Source organism: Lepidochelys olivacea, assembly GCF_965140295.1.
Source record: "Lepidochelys olivacea isolate rLepOli2 genome assembly, chromosome: 7".
Classification (NCBI taxonomy): Eukaryota; Metazoa; Chordata; order Testudines; family Cheloniidae; genus Lepidochelys; species Lepidochelys olivacea.
The window spans coordinates 120,375,425-120,390,576 of NC_140417.1; the positions used below are offsets into that span (position 1 = coordinate 120,375,425).

At 45.2% G+C, this 15,152-nt stretch overlaps 1 protein-coding gene across 2 annotated transcripts in view; it reads right to left on the reverse strand.

The window, feature by feature from the left end:
* Positions 1-15,152, reverse strand: part of CFAP58 (cilia and flagella associated protein 58) — a 102,632-nt gene that overhangs the window by 46,690 nt on the left and 40,790 nt on the right. For both annotated transcript variants that reach the window (XM_084634152.1, XM_084634153.1), the window contains exons 12-15: positions 6,938-7,078; positions 6,352-6,575; positions 3,510-3,621; positions 1,147-1,251 (exon numbers count right to left, since the gene is read on the reverse strand). In XM_084634152.1, the coding sequence (XP_084490278.1) occupies positions 1,147-1,251; positions 3,510-3,621; positions 6,352-6,575; positions 6,938-7,078 (582 nt within the window). The remainder of the gene's footprint in view (positions 1-1,146; positions 1,252-3,509; positions 3,622-6,351; positions 6,576-6,937; positions 7,079-15,152) is intronic.

Genomic DNA, 15,152 nt, shown 5'->3' on the forward strand with positions numbered 1-15,152 from the left:
GTTTACAGCATTCCAGAGATTAATAGCAAAACATCAAAAATTCTCACTTTCCCCCAAGGGCCCAGAAAAGACCTGACCTGCATGCAACAAAAGACCCATAAAAAATTCACCTCTATTTGGAAGTGGCAAGTCTGCCCATAGCATTTACAGCTCTACCATAAAGGGACCCGTTTATATCCATGTTATCACCTTCCACTCACAGTAGCATAAGAAAAAGATTCTGTTGGTGACAGGAATCAACAAAAGCTTCATTTCTTCCTGCGATGGCAGAGCAGTTCCTGGGAGACCAGGGCAGTTTAGAACAATAACTAAAGGTGGAAAAATGTCAAATATCTTTAAACACAAGGGGCTTTATTCAGATTGAAATATGTATGGTAGGACCTTTTGGGATAGATGTGTTCTATACTCTGGCTGCATACATCAACTGCAGAGCAAACTCAATAAGCAAGGCCAAGGGGAGAGAAGAAAAAGGCTTCACAGTATGGAACTTAGTTGCTGCTTGTTTCCTAGAGTCTTAAACCTCAGCCAGGGTCCGGTCCCTCTCTTTATCCCCAATAGGGGTCCTCTATTTGCAAATGTGCATGAATGCTGGTAGAGTAACCCCCTCATATGCAGCTCCATCAGGAAAGCAATACAACAGCCTCTCTTCTTCTTGATCCCTTTATTTAGGGGCTGGAGGATCTCCTGTTCTGCTACTGGGATGATGACTGCCTATAAATCAATGGATCAGCTTTCAAGTAAACATAATTTCCTTGGTCAGGCATTTCTTAGTCCTTTTGATCATGCCTGTCATTACCAAGACACTGAAGAAAATACCTGGTTGATTTCATTTTTATTTGGTTTGGCTTTTGGTGGCCAAATAAAATAAATCAAACCTTTTGTTTTATTTTTCAGAGTCATCCAGATATCAGTGACTGGAGTATAAAAGTCAACTGACCAGCTGATATTTGTTCTCTATGTGTGTGTGAGTGCTGCCATCTACCACTAGCTAAGGGAAATGCAGGAGAACAAGCAAACTCCACAATTCAGAGGAAAGGCATCCTAATAACAATATTGGGAGCATACCTATGGTCCGGAGGCTGCATATGCAGGGTACAACAGCTATACTATGTTGAGATACTGATGACAGAGATGATGCTACAGTACCTGAAGAAGCAATTCTTTCTCAACCACTTCTTCTGTCTTACTGATGAGCCGTTTCTGTAGGGTGTGTATCTTCTGTATCAATTCATAGGTACTCGGGTCACTGGCCTATTCAAGAAGAACATTATTTTTTACATTACAGCTGTACAGCCTATACCTAGCAGTCTATGCCTCGTGTCCTTATTGTGTACCAATAAGACTGAATGAAATCTGAGTGTCTGCGTTCCTCTTTTACCGCAGTAGCAGCATGAACTGGTTGAAAAGAGCATATAAACAAGCAATCCTTCTGAAGGTAAGCCTGTCAGTATGGGAGATCTGCCATGGTAGGCCAATGTTTATGACCACCAACCTTGAGAGTCCCTTTCAAACCAAACATTTGTGATGGGGCGTCCCAGCAGCCTAATACCAAACTGACAAGGCTGGAATATCTGCACATGCAGCTTGTCCTGGGACTGGAGGGGAGGAAGGAGGAGATTAGTACTTCATTTTTAGCAGAAGCCATTACTGACATACATGGAGCAGCACAAGCATTCAGAAACCATGCTGCTGGATACATATAAGAACCCAGACAAAGAGGAGCTCCCAAGGGAGCTGGATCCTGTCCTCTTGAACCAGAGGGAGGGACACTGCAACATTGTCCTTGGGAGTGGTGGAGGAGATCCTGGAGGACCTTCCCCCTATGTTACTATTCTGAGTCTTTAAAACTCCCCTATTTATGGCATCCCGTTTTTAAACTGAATCTAGTGCTTACAAAGGGGGCAGACTGCAGCCACTATACTGGAGTTCTCTAGCCACTGAATGTGTGCACAGCACTGAATTCTAGCCACTGAACGTGTGCAGCACAGGAAAAAGAGCATGCTTTGTCCACATTTTTCCCTTCTCCTGGCACTCATGTATCTCTACCCAGTTGCATCCCTGCCCACCATGCTCTGAGTGTCCCTAGGCTCTGTTTGCCAGAAGCTGGGAGTGGATGACAGGGGATGGATCACCTGATGATTGCCTGTTCTGTATTCCCTCTGAAGCACCTGGCACTGGCCACTATCAGAAGACACGATACGGGGCTAGATGGACCATTGGTCTGACCCACTATGGCCATTCTTAAGTTCAGTTATTAAGGAATAATAAAGGGAGTCCAGGCCCCCAGGACCCATTCAGTCATTGGCCCTTCTTAGACCATTGCCAAACTGGGTGCTAATTCATGACAACTGTAGTGGTATCTTTTGTCATGGCGATGTTTATTCATAAGGAATTGGACCGAGACCCCATCAAAATCATTTCATATGTTTGTTACCATCTGCTGACCTTTCAGTGTTCCAGGTCCAAACCAGTGACCTAGAATTGAAAGGCTTCATCTCCCATTATCAGTCCCCTGATACATCCAGTCCCCTACCACCTTGATTTTTTGAATGGTATGATTTCCCGTTTTTATCTGGAGCTGCTGGAGATTGTGCTTAGATCTCCTCAGTGCACTTCAGCATCCTGTATTTTATCTCCATTCCAGGAGAAAAGGTCAGCACACTGTGTAGCTTTAAACTCAGCACTGAAAGATCAGAAATTAACTATCATATTAGGCACCACAGCCAAAATCTTCAGATGCACTTCTTTGGGGGCTAGCATGTTATCACTCATTTACTAAGGCAGCTAAGCAAACCCTCGGCATCAGATCAGAGACCAAGCGTATGCAAAAGAGATCTCAGATGGCTCTGAGGTAATCTGAGAAATACCCAGTGGTGTCAATTGATGCTCATATATTTGGTTTGTGCTTAACAGGTTGGGGTTTTTTAGTCTTCATTTGGCAGGGTTGGATACTGTGAAAATTTGGACTCGCTTCATACATAACAATTTACATTATGTTAACCACAGCGGTTTGCATTGGAAACTGACCATTATTTATTTGGTTGCCTGTTCTTCCCCTCACTGGCCGCTTACCTCTCTGACCTCAGATCCACCCACTCCCTGTTCCACTACTCTCATCCTAACCCCTCTCATTTCTGTCCCACACTACTTTCCATCCTGAGTGAAGAGAGGGTCATACCTTCACTGTCTTTTCTTCTTTGAACAATCTCTCTGTTCATCCCTTCTAATGAATCATTTCCCTTTAAATCTCAACTCGAGACCTCCCTATCCTCTTTAGCAAAGCCTTTTGCAATTGTACATTACGGAAGCAACACAAAAATAACACTGATTGCATTGTGTGAAGGAGCCATTCAGCAGTTAACCACCATCGGGACTATGGAAATTTCACTCTGCCTGCCCCTCTAAATGCCAATTTGCATAACATTAAACAAAGTATGACTTGCGCTATGCTGTTGATTTGGAAATATGGCCTTTTTGGTGCTCATGATAATGTTATGCTAAAATATTACCTCCAATTTTCTCCATCTGTGAACATTCATGGGGTTCTCCAGCTCTTCCTCAAGGGCTCTGCATCGAGTTCGTTCCTTCAGTAGCTCCTTCTGCATGTGATAAACCTCCTGCCTTAAGTTCAGGACAAAAAAAAAAAAAAAAAACCAACCATGAACTTTCACAAAGAAATCAAACATCAGCATTAGCATTAACTCTTCATTCCCTTACACGCAGGATCATTAGCGATGGAAGAGACTCATGTGGTCACCCAAAAATCCTTCCCATCCTACTGCTTGGTTGTAGCCCCGTGATATATTTTCTATTGCTTCATCTAGTCTTAATGACTCAAGCGAGGGCTTTTCACCACTTCCCACTATTTCTCAATTTAATAGATCTCACTGCTTGGAATTTTTCTAGCTATTTCATAGATTTAAGGCTAGAAAGGATCATTAGTCTGACTTCCTGCTTAACACAGGCCATAGAATTTTACCCAGTTACCCCCGCATTGAGCCTAATAACTTGATTCTGACTACAGCATTTCATCCCACAGGGATCACACATGGTCCATAGTATTCACTAAAGGCCGCACTTTAGATTGTTTTGAGGAATGAATTATGAGACGGAGCATCTCAGTCCAGTTAAGAAAACAGATAAATATGGTCCAGCATAGTGGTCACTACACTGCAGGAAACCCAAGTTTGGTTCCTAGTCATAGTCTCTCGCTACATGTCCTTGAAGGGCTCAGAACACAGTGACGCTGTTACACACATACGGTAAAATAAACATGTCCCTGGTACTCCCACAACACAGGACTCTGTAAGTATACAGGACAGCTGTAAGCAGGTCAGGCAGTTTGTCACCCTAATTCCAAACTGCCTGTGGGTTAGACATCAAGTCATTCACCACTAGTTTCAAACTGCATTCAACAGCAGTTTGGGAGCTGGAGTGAAGTGGAGGGCAAAAGTCTGGGGGGCCTGCACAGTGGGCATGTTATTATCACCTATCCCCTTCTATCACATGCAATAGTAAAGCCTCCTTGACTTTAATATCTTAATTTAAAACTAATCATATAATTTCTCCTCCTAACAAAGGCGCAGTTGTAGCCTTTATTGTGTGAGCCTCACTTCACAGAACAGTTTAATAAACATCGGGCCAGATTCACCGTAGCTGGCCTGGGGGGGGGGGGGTGTAAAAGACAGTTACTTACCCATACTGCAACTCTTGTCCTTTGAGATGTGTTGCACTCGTCTAAGTGGAACAGACATATGCAACCACTCAAAGAAGATTTTACACTTCCCCATTCTGACCTCACCCACATGCTCCAGAAGTCTTTCACCACTTAGCACAGGCTGATTTAATAGTTGCTGGGCACTCCCCTAAGAACCTTGGCAATCAAGGCTGTTGTGGGCACATGCTGAATCAGCACATTCTCCAGCAGCCCTGCCTATACGACATCCTTGGTTGGAGCCAGTGCTGTGCTGGGCACCTGCAACTCCCCGCCACCCGGCAAAGGGGAGGTAATGGCTGCTTTGCCTTCCCACTTCGCCCTCCCCCAGTGGATTTCCACCTCTGAAGCTGCCAAAATCCTCAGCTGAATTTGACTGGCTGTTTGGAAAATCCTGATGCTGCAGGGTCCTGAGTGTAGATTTGGATGGAGTAGGGGAAGGGAAAAAAGGCATCTCCCATTGGCAAGCCAAGAAAGCTTATGGCAGAACTGGGTTAAATCTAATTAGTTGTACAAATGATAAAAGGACTCCTTCAGCTGGCAGTTTTAGTAATGGTTTGGGAGTTCATTGAAGTGTAGGCTTGCTGCTGTAGTTAGCAAGAATTGATCCACCCATGGTGGCAGGCACCACACTATACTTCAATACATTCCTTGCATTTCAATAAAGGAACAGGCATCCAGTCCAATACATTTGAGCAGCAGGCTCAACCCCTGCCTTTGTTTGCAGGCAGTGAATGTGAGCCACAGTTGTTAAAATCCTGGGCCTGTTTCTCCAAAATTGGCATAACCCGACTGCAGTCAATGGGCCAGAACCTCAGCTGGGGTAAATCAGCATAACCCCACAGAAATCAATCAATCCCCAGATGGGAATCTCACCCAACGGGGTTATACCAGAATTAGTGTGAATGAGGGCAGTACCACACCCTCCATCTCCAGATTTTGGGACATGGTTACCTGCTGGAAACACAGCTCTGTTTCTTTATTAGTCCCCCAGAGATTGTACAGCAAATGACAATGTTTTCCCACCAGGAAAGAATATGCCTCAAGTATAGTAAGGTTAAAAAAAAAGAAGGAAAACATTAAGTCAAAGTAGGAGAAGATAAATCAGTCTGGGCTATAAAACTGTGCTTTTAAAGAAACACAACCTTCAATGAAAATTTAACTAAATCTTCCTCACTGGTCAGACTCACATATAAATCTAGCAGGATGGAATGCTGAAAACATATGGGAGTTTGTTATAAATATGTCAAATGTTCTCCTTCCTCTATGGATTGCCTAATAAAAAGCAGTTCCACTAATGTGGGCCCTGGGCACCACTAAGTAGCTCGCCGGACTGTGAACACCTTTTCTCCTGCTGTCTGTCAAGCTTGTAATGTCACCAGCAACTCACAAGTCCAGGGTGAATTTTGGATATGGCTTCCTTTAGATCCAGGCATTTTTTTTTCTAATTACTGATCAACTGGTTTATGAATTTAAACTAGTTAGTGTTTGAGGTCAGATAAAGCAAACCCTCCTTCGGAGCACCTTGTTTGTCATTACAAATCTTTACCATGTGTGAAAACAAGCTTTCTCGTGTGTCTCAAATGTAATGTCATGCCTGCAGCCGCTAGTGAAATTTATTCATTCTGCCTTTCTACCTGAGTTCCTCCACATTAGCCACACTCTTGCAAAGTATTCCCTTCTCCCGCCGAAGTTTCTTGATCTCCAGCTTGAGGAGTCGGATGTCTTCCATTCTCTGCCGGTACTGAGTCTCCCCCTTGTTTAGGATGGACTGCTGGATTTTGATCTTTTCATAAAGCAGAGCTAATTCATCATTGCGCCGAACAAGCTGCGACCCCAAGATGTCTCTCTCGCTGATAACCTAGGAATGCAGAACAAGGCAAGATATTAAGCTATAAAGCTGTCAGTCATAGAACATCAGGGCCTGTATCTTCATCAGTCAAGAGCAGTTCAATCAAAACGTTATTTCTTTATCGGTGAATGAAAACTTGTTAAGGACCTATATCTCCCCCCCAGTGTAGGATCAGGTTATGTAAATTGAAGTCATTCAGTTGCCATCAATACAGTAACAGGTTGATTTCAATGGAGCACCATCAATTTACCCCAGCTGAAGATCTGTTCCTTAAAAAGCAGGTGGGAGGAAGAAAAGGAACAAAGGATTGTTTCTGTGAGTTGGAATGGCAATCAAGAAGGAGAAGCTCCTTCTTAATTAGACCTTCTTACCTGGTCTAATTCCTTCTTCTGCCTCAGCCTCTCAGCATCAGCCTCAGCAATAATTTTCAGGAGTTTTCTCTCTTCTGCCTCCTGTTTTTCAATAAAATGTTTGGTCTCCAGGGCTTGTTGTTTCATCTTCAGCAGCTCAGCCTGACAAAAGCAAAGACTATAGGTAAACTGTGCTTAGCAACAACTTCCCACTACATAAACGTGGTAATTTAGGGTTAGGGTTTAGAGATCGCCTCGTACTTTAATTTAGTTTCCTGTGTTGTGCACATGTTGCTAGTTCTCAAGAGCAAATAAGAAATACAAGCGAACACACAGAGAGCCAGAAAGAAATGGTGTAAACAGCACGTCAGCCATTTTTGTATCAAACTTTATACCCTTGAGAAATTCGGAAAGATTTCTCTACATTTATGGCAATGTCTTGATCTGTATTTCAGGGGCACTTCGTATAATGAAAATAAAGAAAAAATGCTGGAGATGGTAGGGGTCAGTTGCTGTCTGCTGTTACAACACAGCAGAGTTGGATTCGAAGCTAGCTTAGGTTGCAAGTAAACGTAAGTGTGAGGATCTCATCCTAGTGCCTAAAAGAGGTTAATCCATTGTGATACCGCATGGCCAGAGGGCAGCAGGAGAGTGTTAGAAGGGAGCCTTATTCCCTGTAGAGGGAAGAAAGTTCGCTATAAATTAATTAAAGCACCTGAAGCCAGTCACATGATAAAACCCCCCCGCTTCAATCAGACAAGAGGAGGAGTTGAAGCAGAGTGGATTGGCATTGGAGCCGAGAGCAGTTTGGAGGGGTTGAAGCAGAGTGGATTGGCGTTGGAGCCGAGAGCAGTTTGGAGGGGTTGAAGCAGAGTGGATTGGCGTTGGAGCAGAGAGCAGTTTGGAGGAGTTGAAGCAGAGTGGATTGGCGTTGGAGCAGAGAGCAGTTTGGAGGGGTTGAAGTAGATTAAATTGGCGTTGGAGCAGAGAGCAGTTTGGAGGGGTTGAAGCAGAGTGGATTGGCATTGGAGCCGAGAGCAGTTTGGAGGGGTTGAAACAGAGCGGATTAGCGTTGGAGCAGAGAGCAGTTTGGAGGGGTTGAAGCAGAGCGGATTGGCGTTGGAGCAAAGAGCAGTTTGGAGGGGTTGAAGCAGAGCGGATTGGCGTTGGAGCAAAGAGCAGTTTGGAGGGGTTGAAGCAGAGCGGATTGGCATTGGAGCCGAGAGCAGTTTGGAGGAGTTGAAGCAGAGTGGATTGGCGGTGGAGCCGAGAGCAGTTTGGAGGGGTTGAAGCAGAGTGGATTGGCGTTGGAGCCGAGAGCAGTTTGGAGGAGTTGAAGCAGAGTGGATTGGCGTTGGAGCAGAGAGCAGTTTGGAGGGGTTGAAGTAGATTAAATTGGCGTTGGAGCAGAGAGCAGTTTGGAGGGGTTGAAGCAGAGTGGATTGGCGTTGGAGCCGAGAGCAGTTTGGAGGGAAGCAGAGAAGAGTTTGGAGAAGTGCTGTGGTGGGCTAAGAAGACCAAGACCCTAGGTAAAGGGATACCTGGTTTGTGCAAAGGGAGGGCAGGAAGTCCCACAAGCTGAAGGGCAGGAGAGGGAAGTAGCCCAGGGAAAAGAACCGCTAGCTCTAGTGGTTTGCCGCTATCCCTAGGTTCCCTGGGCTGGGACCCGAAGTAGAGGGCGGGCCCGGGTCCCTCCCTTTCCACTCCCCTCCTCTAGGATACTAGTGGAGCAGTTAATACCCCAGTTCAGGAGCAAGAAATGGTGCCCTGAAACACCCCCCCCCCCGAAGAGAAAGCGCGAGACCCATCATAGTAGTGCCAGCAATTTGCCACACCATCTTGCAAAACTTGGTACAGTTCAGAAGAGTTGTGAGATTAGCTATGAAGAGGGCTAGGACTGGAATAACAAGGGTTGTTGTAGTCAGGATTAAGGCTCATGGGCAAAAATGTGTCACAGCCAGATATGGAATAGCAGAAGGCTCTGAAAGTCAAAATTAAAGTGCTTTAGCAGATTTGAGAGTGAGGCGGAGAAGGCTGGAATAGCAGGGGTCACCACTGATCAGGAGTGATACGCCTTTGCAAAACTGTGTGGAGACAGCTTGCAAACTATCTACCTGTGCTACAGATAGGACTTGACCATTGTCATGAGTTCTAAAATTTAACACATTTATCCACAGAAAGAGTAATAAGGTCTTGCTGGATTACTAAACAGGTATCTAGCACTGTTAGGCAATTAGCCGTAGTCAAGATGGCACTATCTTAATGAGGTCTGTTTGTACAGGTTCAAACGCTTTTAAGCCTGGACACAAATAAAAGAAATGCTTTAGCTAGGATCTGATTCCAAGGTGCTTCCTGAGAAAAAGCACCATACAAACATGAGAGAATCAGAATGTGATGAAGGGTGTGCCTGAAACAGCAATAATTTAAGAGGACAGAAACTACAATTCCATCATCATAATAAAAGATCTTGTTCCGCTCTTGTTTTCTTTAATAAAACTTTTATTTTTCCATCTCTGCAACATTCATATCTCTCATACTCAGTGTTGGATGCTGATCAGAATCCATCACCAGAACACAAATGTAAGCCACTTTACATTAAAATGCAATCAACAGTGTGTAAAAGCTGTCTACAAATGTAAAATTGCCCAGGCATTTGGCAATGCTTTGTAATATTTTTTTAATATATCAAAATTCAGCATTCTCCTTATGCCACAGAAAATACAAGTTGTAAACAAGATGTGGCATTAGATGTTGGCAGGAAACACTGACATAAACAAATCCCCTCAGTGGAATGCATTGAGTACATATAAATCTGGACTGGCGGGTACAGTAAAGAATCTAACCACTGCTAGTCATTCCATGGCCCTACAAACTCAAGCATAAGTCTGGTGGGATTAGTGGTTTCAATAGAAGAAAAGGAGTACTTGTGGCACCTTAGAGACTAACCAATTTATTAGAGCATAAGCTTTCGTGAGCTACAGCTCACTTCCTCAGATGCATATCGTGGAAACTGCAGCAGGCTTTATATATACACAGAGAATATGAAACAATACCTACTCCCACCCCACTGTCCTGCTGGTAATAGCTATCTAAAGTGATCATCAGGTGGGCCATTTCCAGCACAAATCCAGGTTTTCTCACCCTCCACCCCCCCACACAAATTCACTCTCCTGCTGGTGATAGCTATTACCAGCAGGACAGTGGGGTGGGAGTAGGTATTGTTTCATATTCTCTGTGTGTATATATAAAGCCTGCTGCAGTTTCCACGATATGCATCTGAGGAAGTGAGCTGTAGCTCACGAAAGCTTATGCTCTAATAAATTGGTTAGTCTCTAAGGTGCCACAAGTACTCCTTTTCTTTTTGCGAATACAGACTAACACGGCTGTTACTCTGAAACCTGGTTTCAATAGCTACAGTATTGGGGTCTTATATACAGAAGGTAAGAGAAACAAAACTTGGTTACACACATAGTCACATTATATGCAGATAAAGGGTCAGATCCTCAACTGGTGTAAATCAGTGCTGCTTCTTTGAAGCCAGGTGAGGATCTGGCCCAGAGTGTTATTAGAAACAGGAGAACCCATTTTGAAAAAAAATGAGAATACCTTTGAACCTTTGCCAACATCTAGAACCAAATTCAAACCAGATGGTTATTTAGATTCTGAAATGTTCAGGGAAGAGGGCCTTTTAACCTTCAATCTCCAGCCAGGGCTAGAACCAGGAATGCTGCAACCCGATGAGAAAGCTGTTCCCAAGGGCGTTCTGCCTGCGATGGAACCACGAGTGCTAGAAATCTCAGTAGTCGCTATTTGTGCAGAGTCTCCCACTCAATTCTGCAGGGTCAAGATTCTGATAGGTTTCAGATACACATCTCTCAACATCCGGACGCTTAACCAAACCTCTTCGAACCACAGGCCAGATCCAAAACCTGCCTAAATCAATGGAAAGACTCCTGTTGTCTCCAGTGGGCTTTGGATCAGGCCTCATGTAAAGTTCGCCCATCATGCATATATGTAACACATCTCTGTAAGTTACTGCGTTAAGCTTAAACCTCATATTTGCAGAAAAGCACCTGTGTGAATCTTACTCCTCCACATTACACAATTTCACTTAAACTGATTTTTCAGTCAAAGCCTGCTTTCTTCATATCAGTGCAAACACAACAAATTAAAACCTTCATGCCACAAGAATAATTGGGCTTTTTTGTGCCTATGTCAGTGATTCCTCTCACCGTTCTCTACCTCTGCATTCAGCAGACACACATAGGTGAAAAAAACCACAATGCCCCAAAGCCAGTCCCTAATATGATGCTGACCCATGCACATACTTGCTAGTGAATAACTGAGTAGCTAAAACAGTGCAGCAATCAAATTGCTGTCAAACTGATGGTGGATGATTCTGAGGTGACAAGACAGGGCTGGGAACTAGTTAAGGCAGAATCCTGCCCACAGAATATTAGGTGCTGTTTGGCTTCTCTGTAACTGATATAACAACTCTAAGACAGAACCGATAGAGGAATCACCTTTTTATACAGTTCTATTGACATCCTGTCATAACTGTAATATGCTGACAGTGGCTGAAAACCTAAGGAGTCATTGGACCATAGCGAGACATTGACAAAAAGAAAGCACTATGGAAAATGGCAGGGGATTTTTTTATGGGAGTAAGTGAAGAGAAAAATGACCTGCTATGGATATTGTTTCTTTAACTCTCAGACTTGGGAGACAGGAGCAAATTGGGTTGAGCTGTCAACACACATGTAATAATATATCCAAGGAGAGACTACAGAGAATGCTGAGAAAAAGAACCAGAGATTGCTGGGCCACTTTCCTTTTATTTAAACACAGATTTTTCTGCTTTCTAGAACATGCAATAGTGAAGTTGCTTTCTGGGCAGAGGGAGCTACTGTAAGATACTACCTGATTCCCTGAAGGCTTGTGCTTGCTAGTTACACAGCAATACCGGACTGAGAACTGGGGTAGTACTGTTAGCACTTAAAGCTACAGACACAAAAGAAAAGGTTCAAGGTCTGGAGCAACAGGTATCGACCCTGCGTTGCATAAGAGAAACTGAAGATTTCCTGGACAGACGTCAGGATATGCTTCTACGGGGACAAGGTTCTGAAGATTCAGAGCAGGCTGCGCAGCGGGGACAGGAGGATGGTGAAGGAATTTGGCAACATGTGACCTCCAGAAGAAGGGGGAACATCCATGTACCAGCAATGCAGATACAGGTAAGTAACCGTTTTCATGTTCTCTCCACAGGTACCATTGTGGGGAGTGGCCCAGATGATACATCTGAGGGAAGGGAGCAGAAGGAGACTCCACCAGTTGAAAGGCATGAGATGCACTGCCCTAAGGTTGGGGGTTCCACGACCACCACTCCCAGGAGAAGGAGGCGGGTGGTGGTGGTCGGGGACTCTCTCCTCAGGGGGACTGAGTCATCTATCTGCCGCCCTGACTGGGAAAACAGAGAAGTCTGCTGCTTGCCAGGGGCTAAGATTCGCGATGTGACGAAGAGTCTGCCGTGACTCATCAAGCCCTCAGACCACTACCCCTTCCTGCTTTTCCACGTGGGCACCAATGATACTGCCAAGAATGACCTTGAGCAGATCACTGCAGACTATGTGGCTCTGGGAAGGAGGATAAAGGAGTATGAGGCGCAAGTGGTGTTCTCGTCCATCCTCCCTGTGGAAGGAAAAGGCCTGGGTAGAGACCGTCGAATCGTGGAAGTCAACGAATGGCTACGCAGGTGGTGTCAGAGAGAAGGCTTTGGATTCTTCGACAATGGAATGGTGTTCCAAGAAGGAGGAGTGCTCGGCAGAGACGGGCTCCACCTAACGAAGAGAGGGAAGAGCATCTTCGCGAGCAGGCTGGCTAACCTAGTGAGGAGGGCTTTAAACTAGGTTCACTGGGGGAAGGAGACCAAAGCCCTGAGGTAAGTAGGGAAGCGGGATACCGGGAAGAAGCACGAGCAGGAGCGTGAGAGAGGGGAGGGCTCCTGCCTCATACTGAGAATGAGGGGCAATCAGCAGGTTATCTCAAGTGCCTATATACAAATGCACAAAGCCTGGGAAACAAGCAGGGAGAACTGGAGGTCCTGGCAAAGTCAGAGAATTATGATGTGATTGGAATAACAGAGACTTGGTGGGATAACTCGCATGACTGGAGTACTGTCACGGATGGATATAAACTGTTCAGGAAGGACAGGGAGGCCAGAAAAGGTGGGGGAGTTGCACTGTATGTAAGGGAGCAGTATGACTGCTCAGAGCTCAAGTATGAAACTGCAGAAAAACCTGAGAGTCTCTGGATTAAGTTTAGAAGCGTGAGCAACAAGGGTGATGTCGTGGTGGGAGTCTGCTATAGACCACCGGACCAGGGGGATGAGGTGGACGAGGCTTTCTTCCGGCAACTCGCAGAAGCTACTAGATCGCACGCCCTGGTTCTAATGGGAGACTTCAATCATCCTGATATCTGCTGGGAGAGCAATACAGAGGTGCACAGACAATCCAGGAAGTTTTTGGAAACTGTAGGGGACAATTTCCTGGTGCAAGTGCCGGAGGAACCAACTAGGGGCGGAGCTCTTCTTGACCTGCTGCTCACAAACCGGGAAGAATTAGTAGGGGAAGCAAAAGTGGATGGGAATCTGGGAGGCAGTGATGATGAGATGGTTGAGTTCAGGATCCTGACACAAGGAAGAAAGGAAAGCAGCAGAATACAGACCCTGGACTTCAGAAAAACAGACTTTGACTCCCTCAGGGAACTGATGGGCAGGATCCCCTGGGAGAATAACATGAGGGGGAAAGGAGTCCAGGAGAGCTGGCTGTATTTTAAAGAATCCTTATTGTGGTTACAGAGACAAACCATCCCGATGTGTAGAAAGAATAGTAAATATGGCAGGTGACCAGCTTGGCTTAACAGTGAAATCCTTGCTAATCTTAAACACAAAAAAGAGGCTTACAAGAAGTGGAAGATTGGACAAAGGACCAGGAATGAGTATATAAATATTGCTCGGGCACGTAGGAATGAAATCAGGAAGGCTAAATCACACCTGGAGTTGCAGCTAGCGACGGACATTAAGAGTAACAAGAAGGGTTTCTTCAGGTATGTTGACAACAAGAAGAAACCCAAGGAAAGTGTGGGCCCCTTACTGAATGAGGGAGGCAACCTAGTGACAGAGGATGTGGAAAAAGCTAATGTACTCAATGTTTTTTTTGCCTCTGTCTTCACGAACAAGGTCAGCTCCCAGACTACTGTACTGGGCAGCACAGCATGGGGAGGAGGTGGCCAGCCCTCTGTGAAGGAAGAAGTGGTTCGGGACTATTTAGAAAAACTGGACGTGCACAAGTCCATGGGGCCGGATGCGTTGCATCCGAGAGTGCTAAAGGAATTGGCGGATGTGATTGCAGAGCCATTGGCCATTATCTTTGAAAACTCATGGCGATCCGGGGAAGTCCCGGAAGACTGGAAAAAGGCTAATGTAGTGCCAATCTTTGAAAAAGGGAAGAAGAAGGATCCTGGGAACTACAGGCCGGTCAGCCTCATCTCAGTCCCCGGAAAAACCATGGAGCATGTCCTCAAGGAATCAATTCTGAAGCACTTAGAGGAGAGGAAAGTGATCAGGAACAGTCAGCATGGATTCACCAAGGGAAAGTCATGCCTGACTAACCTAATTGCCTTCTATGATGAGATAACTAGTTCTGTGGATGAAGGGAAAGCAGTGGAAGTGTTATTCCTCGACTTTAGCAAAGCTTTTGACACGGTCTCCCACAGTATTCTTGTCAGCAAGTTAAAGAAGTATGGGCTGGATGGATGCACTAGAAGGTGGGTAGAAAGTTGGCTAGATTGTCTAGATCCATGTCTAGTTGGCAGCCGGTATCTAACGGAGTGCCCCAAGGGTCGGTCCAGGGGCCGGTTTTGTTCAATATCTTCATTAATGATCTGGAGGATGGTGTGGATTGCACCCTCAGCAAGTTTGCAGATGACACTAAACTGGGAGGAGTGGTAGATACGCTGGAGGGTAGGGATAGGATACAGAGGGACCTAGACAAATTGGAGGATTGGGCCAAAAGAATTCTGACGAGGATCAATAAGGACAAGTGCAGAGGCCTGCACTAAGGACAGAAGAATCCAATGCACCTCTACAGACTAGGGACCGAATGGCTAGGCAGCAGTTCTGCAGAAAAGGACCTAGGGGTGACAGTGGACGAGAAGCTGGATATAAGTCAACAGTGTG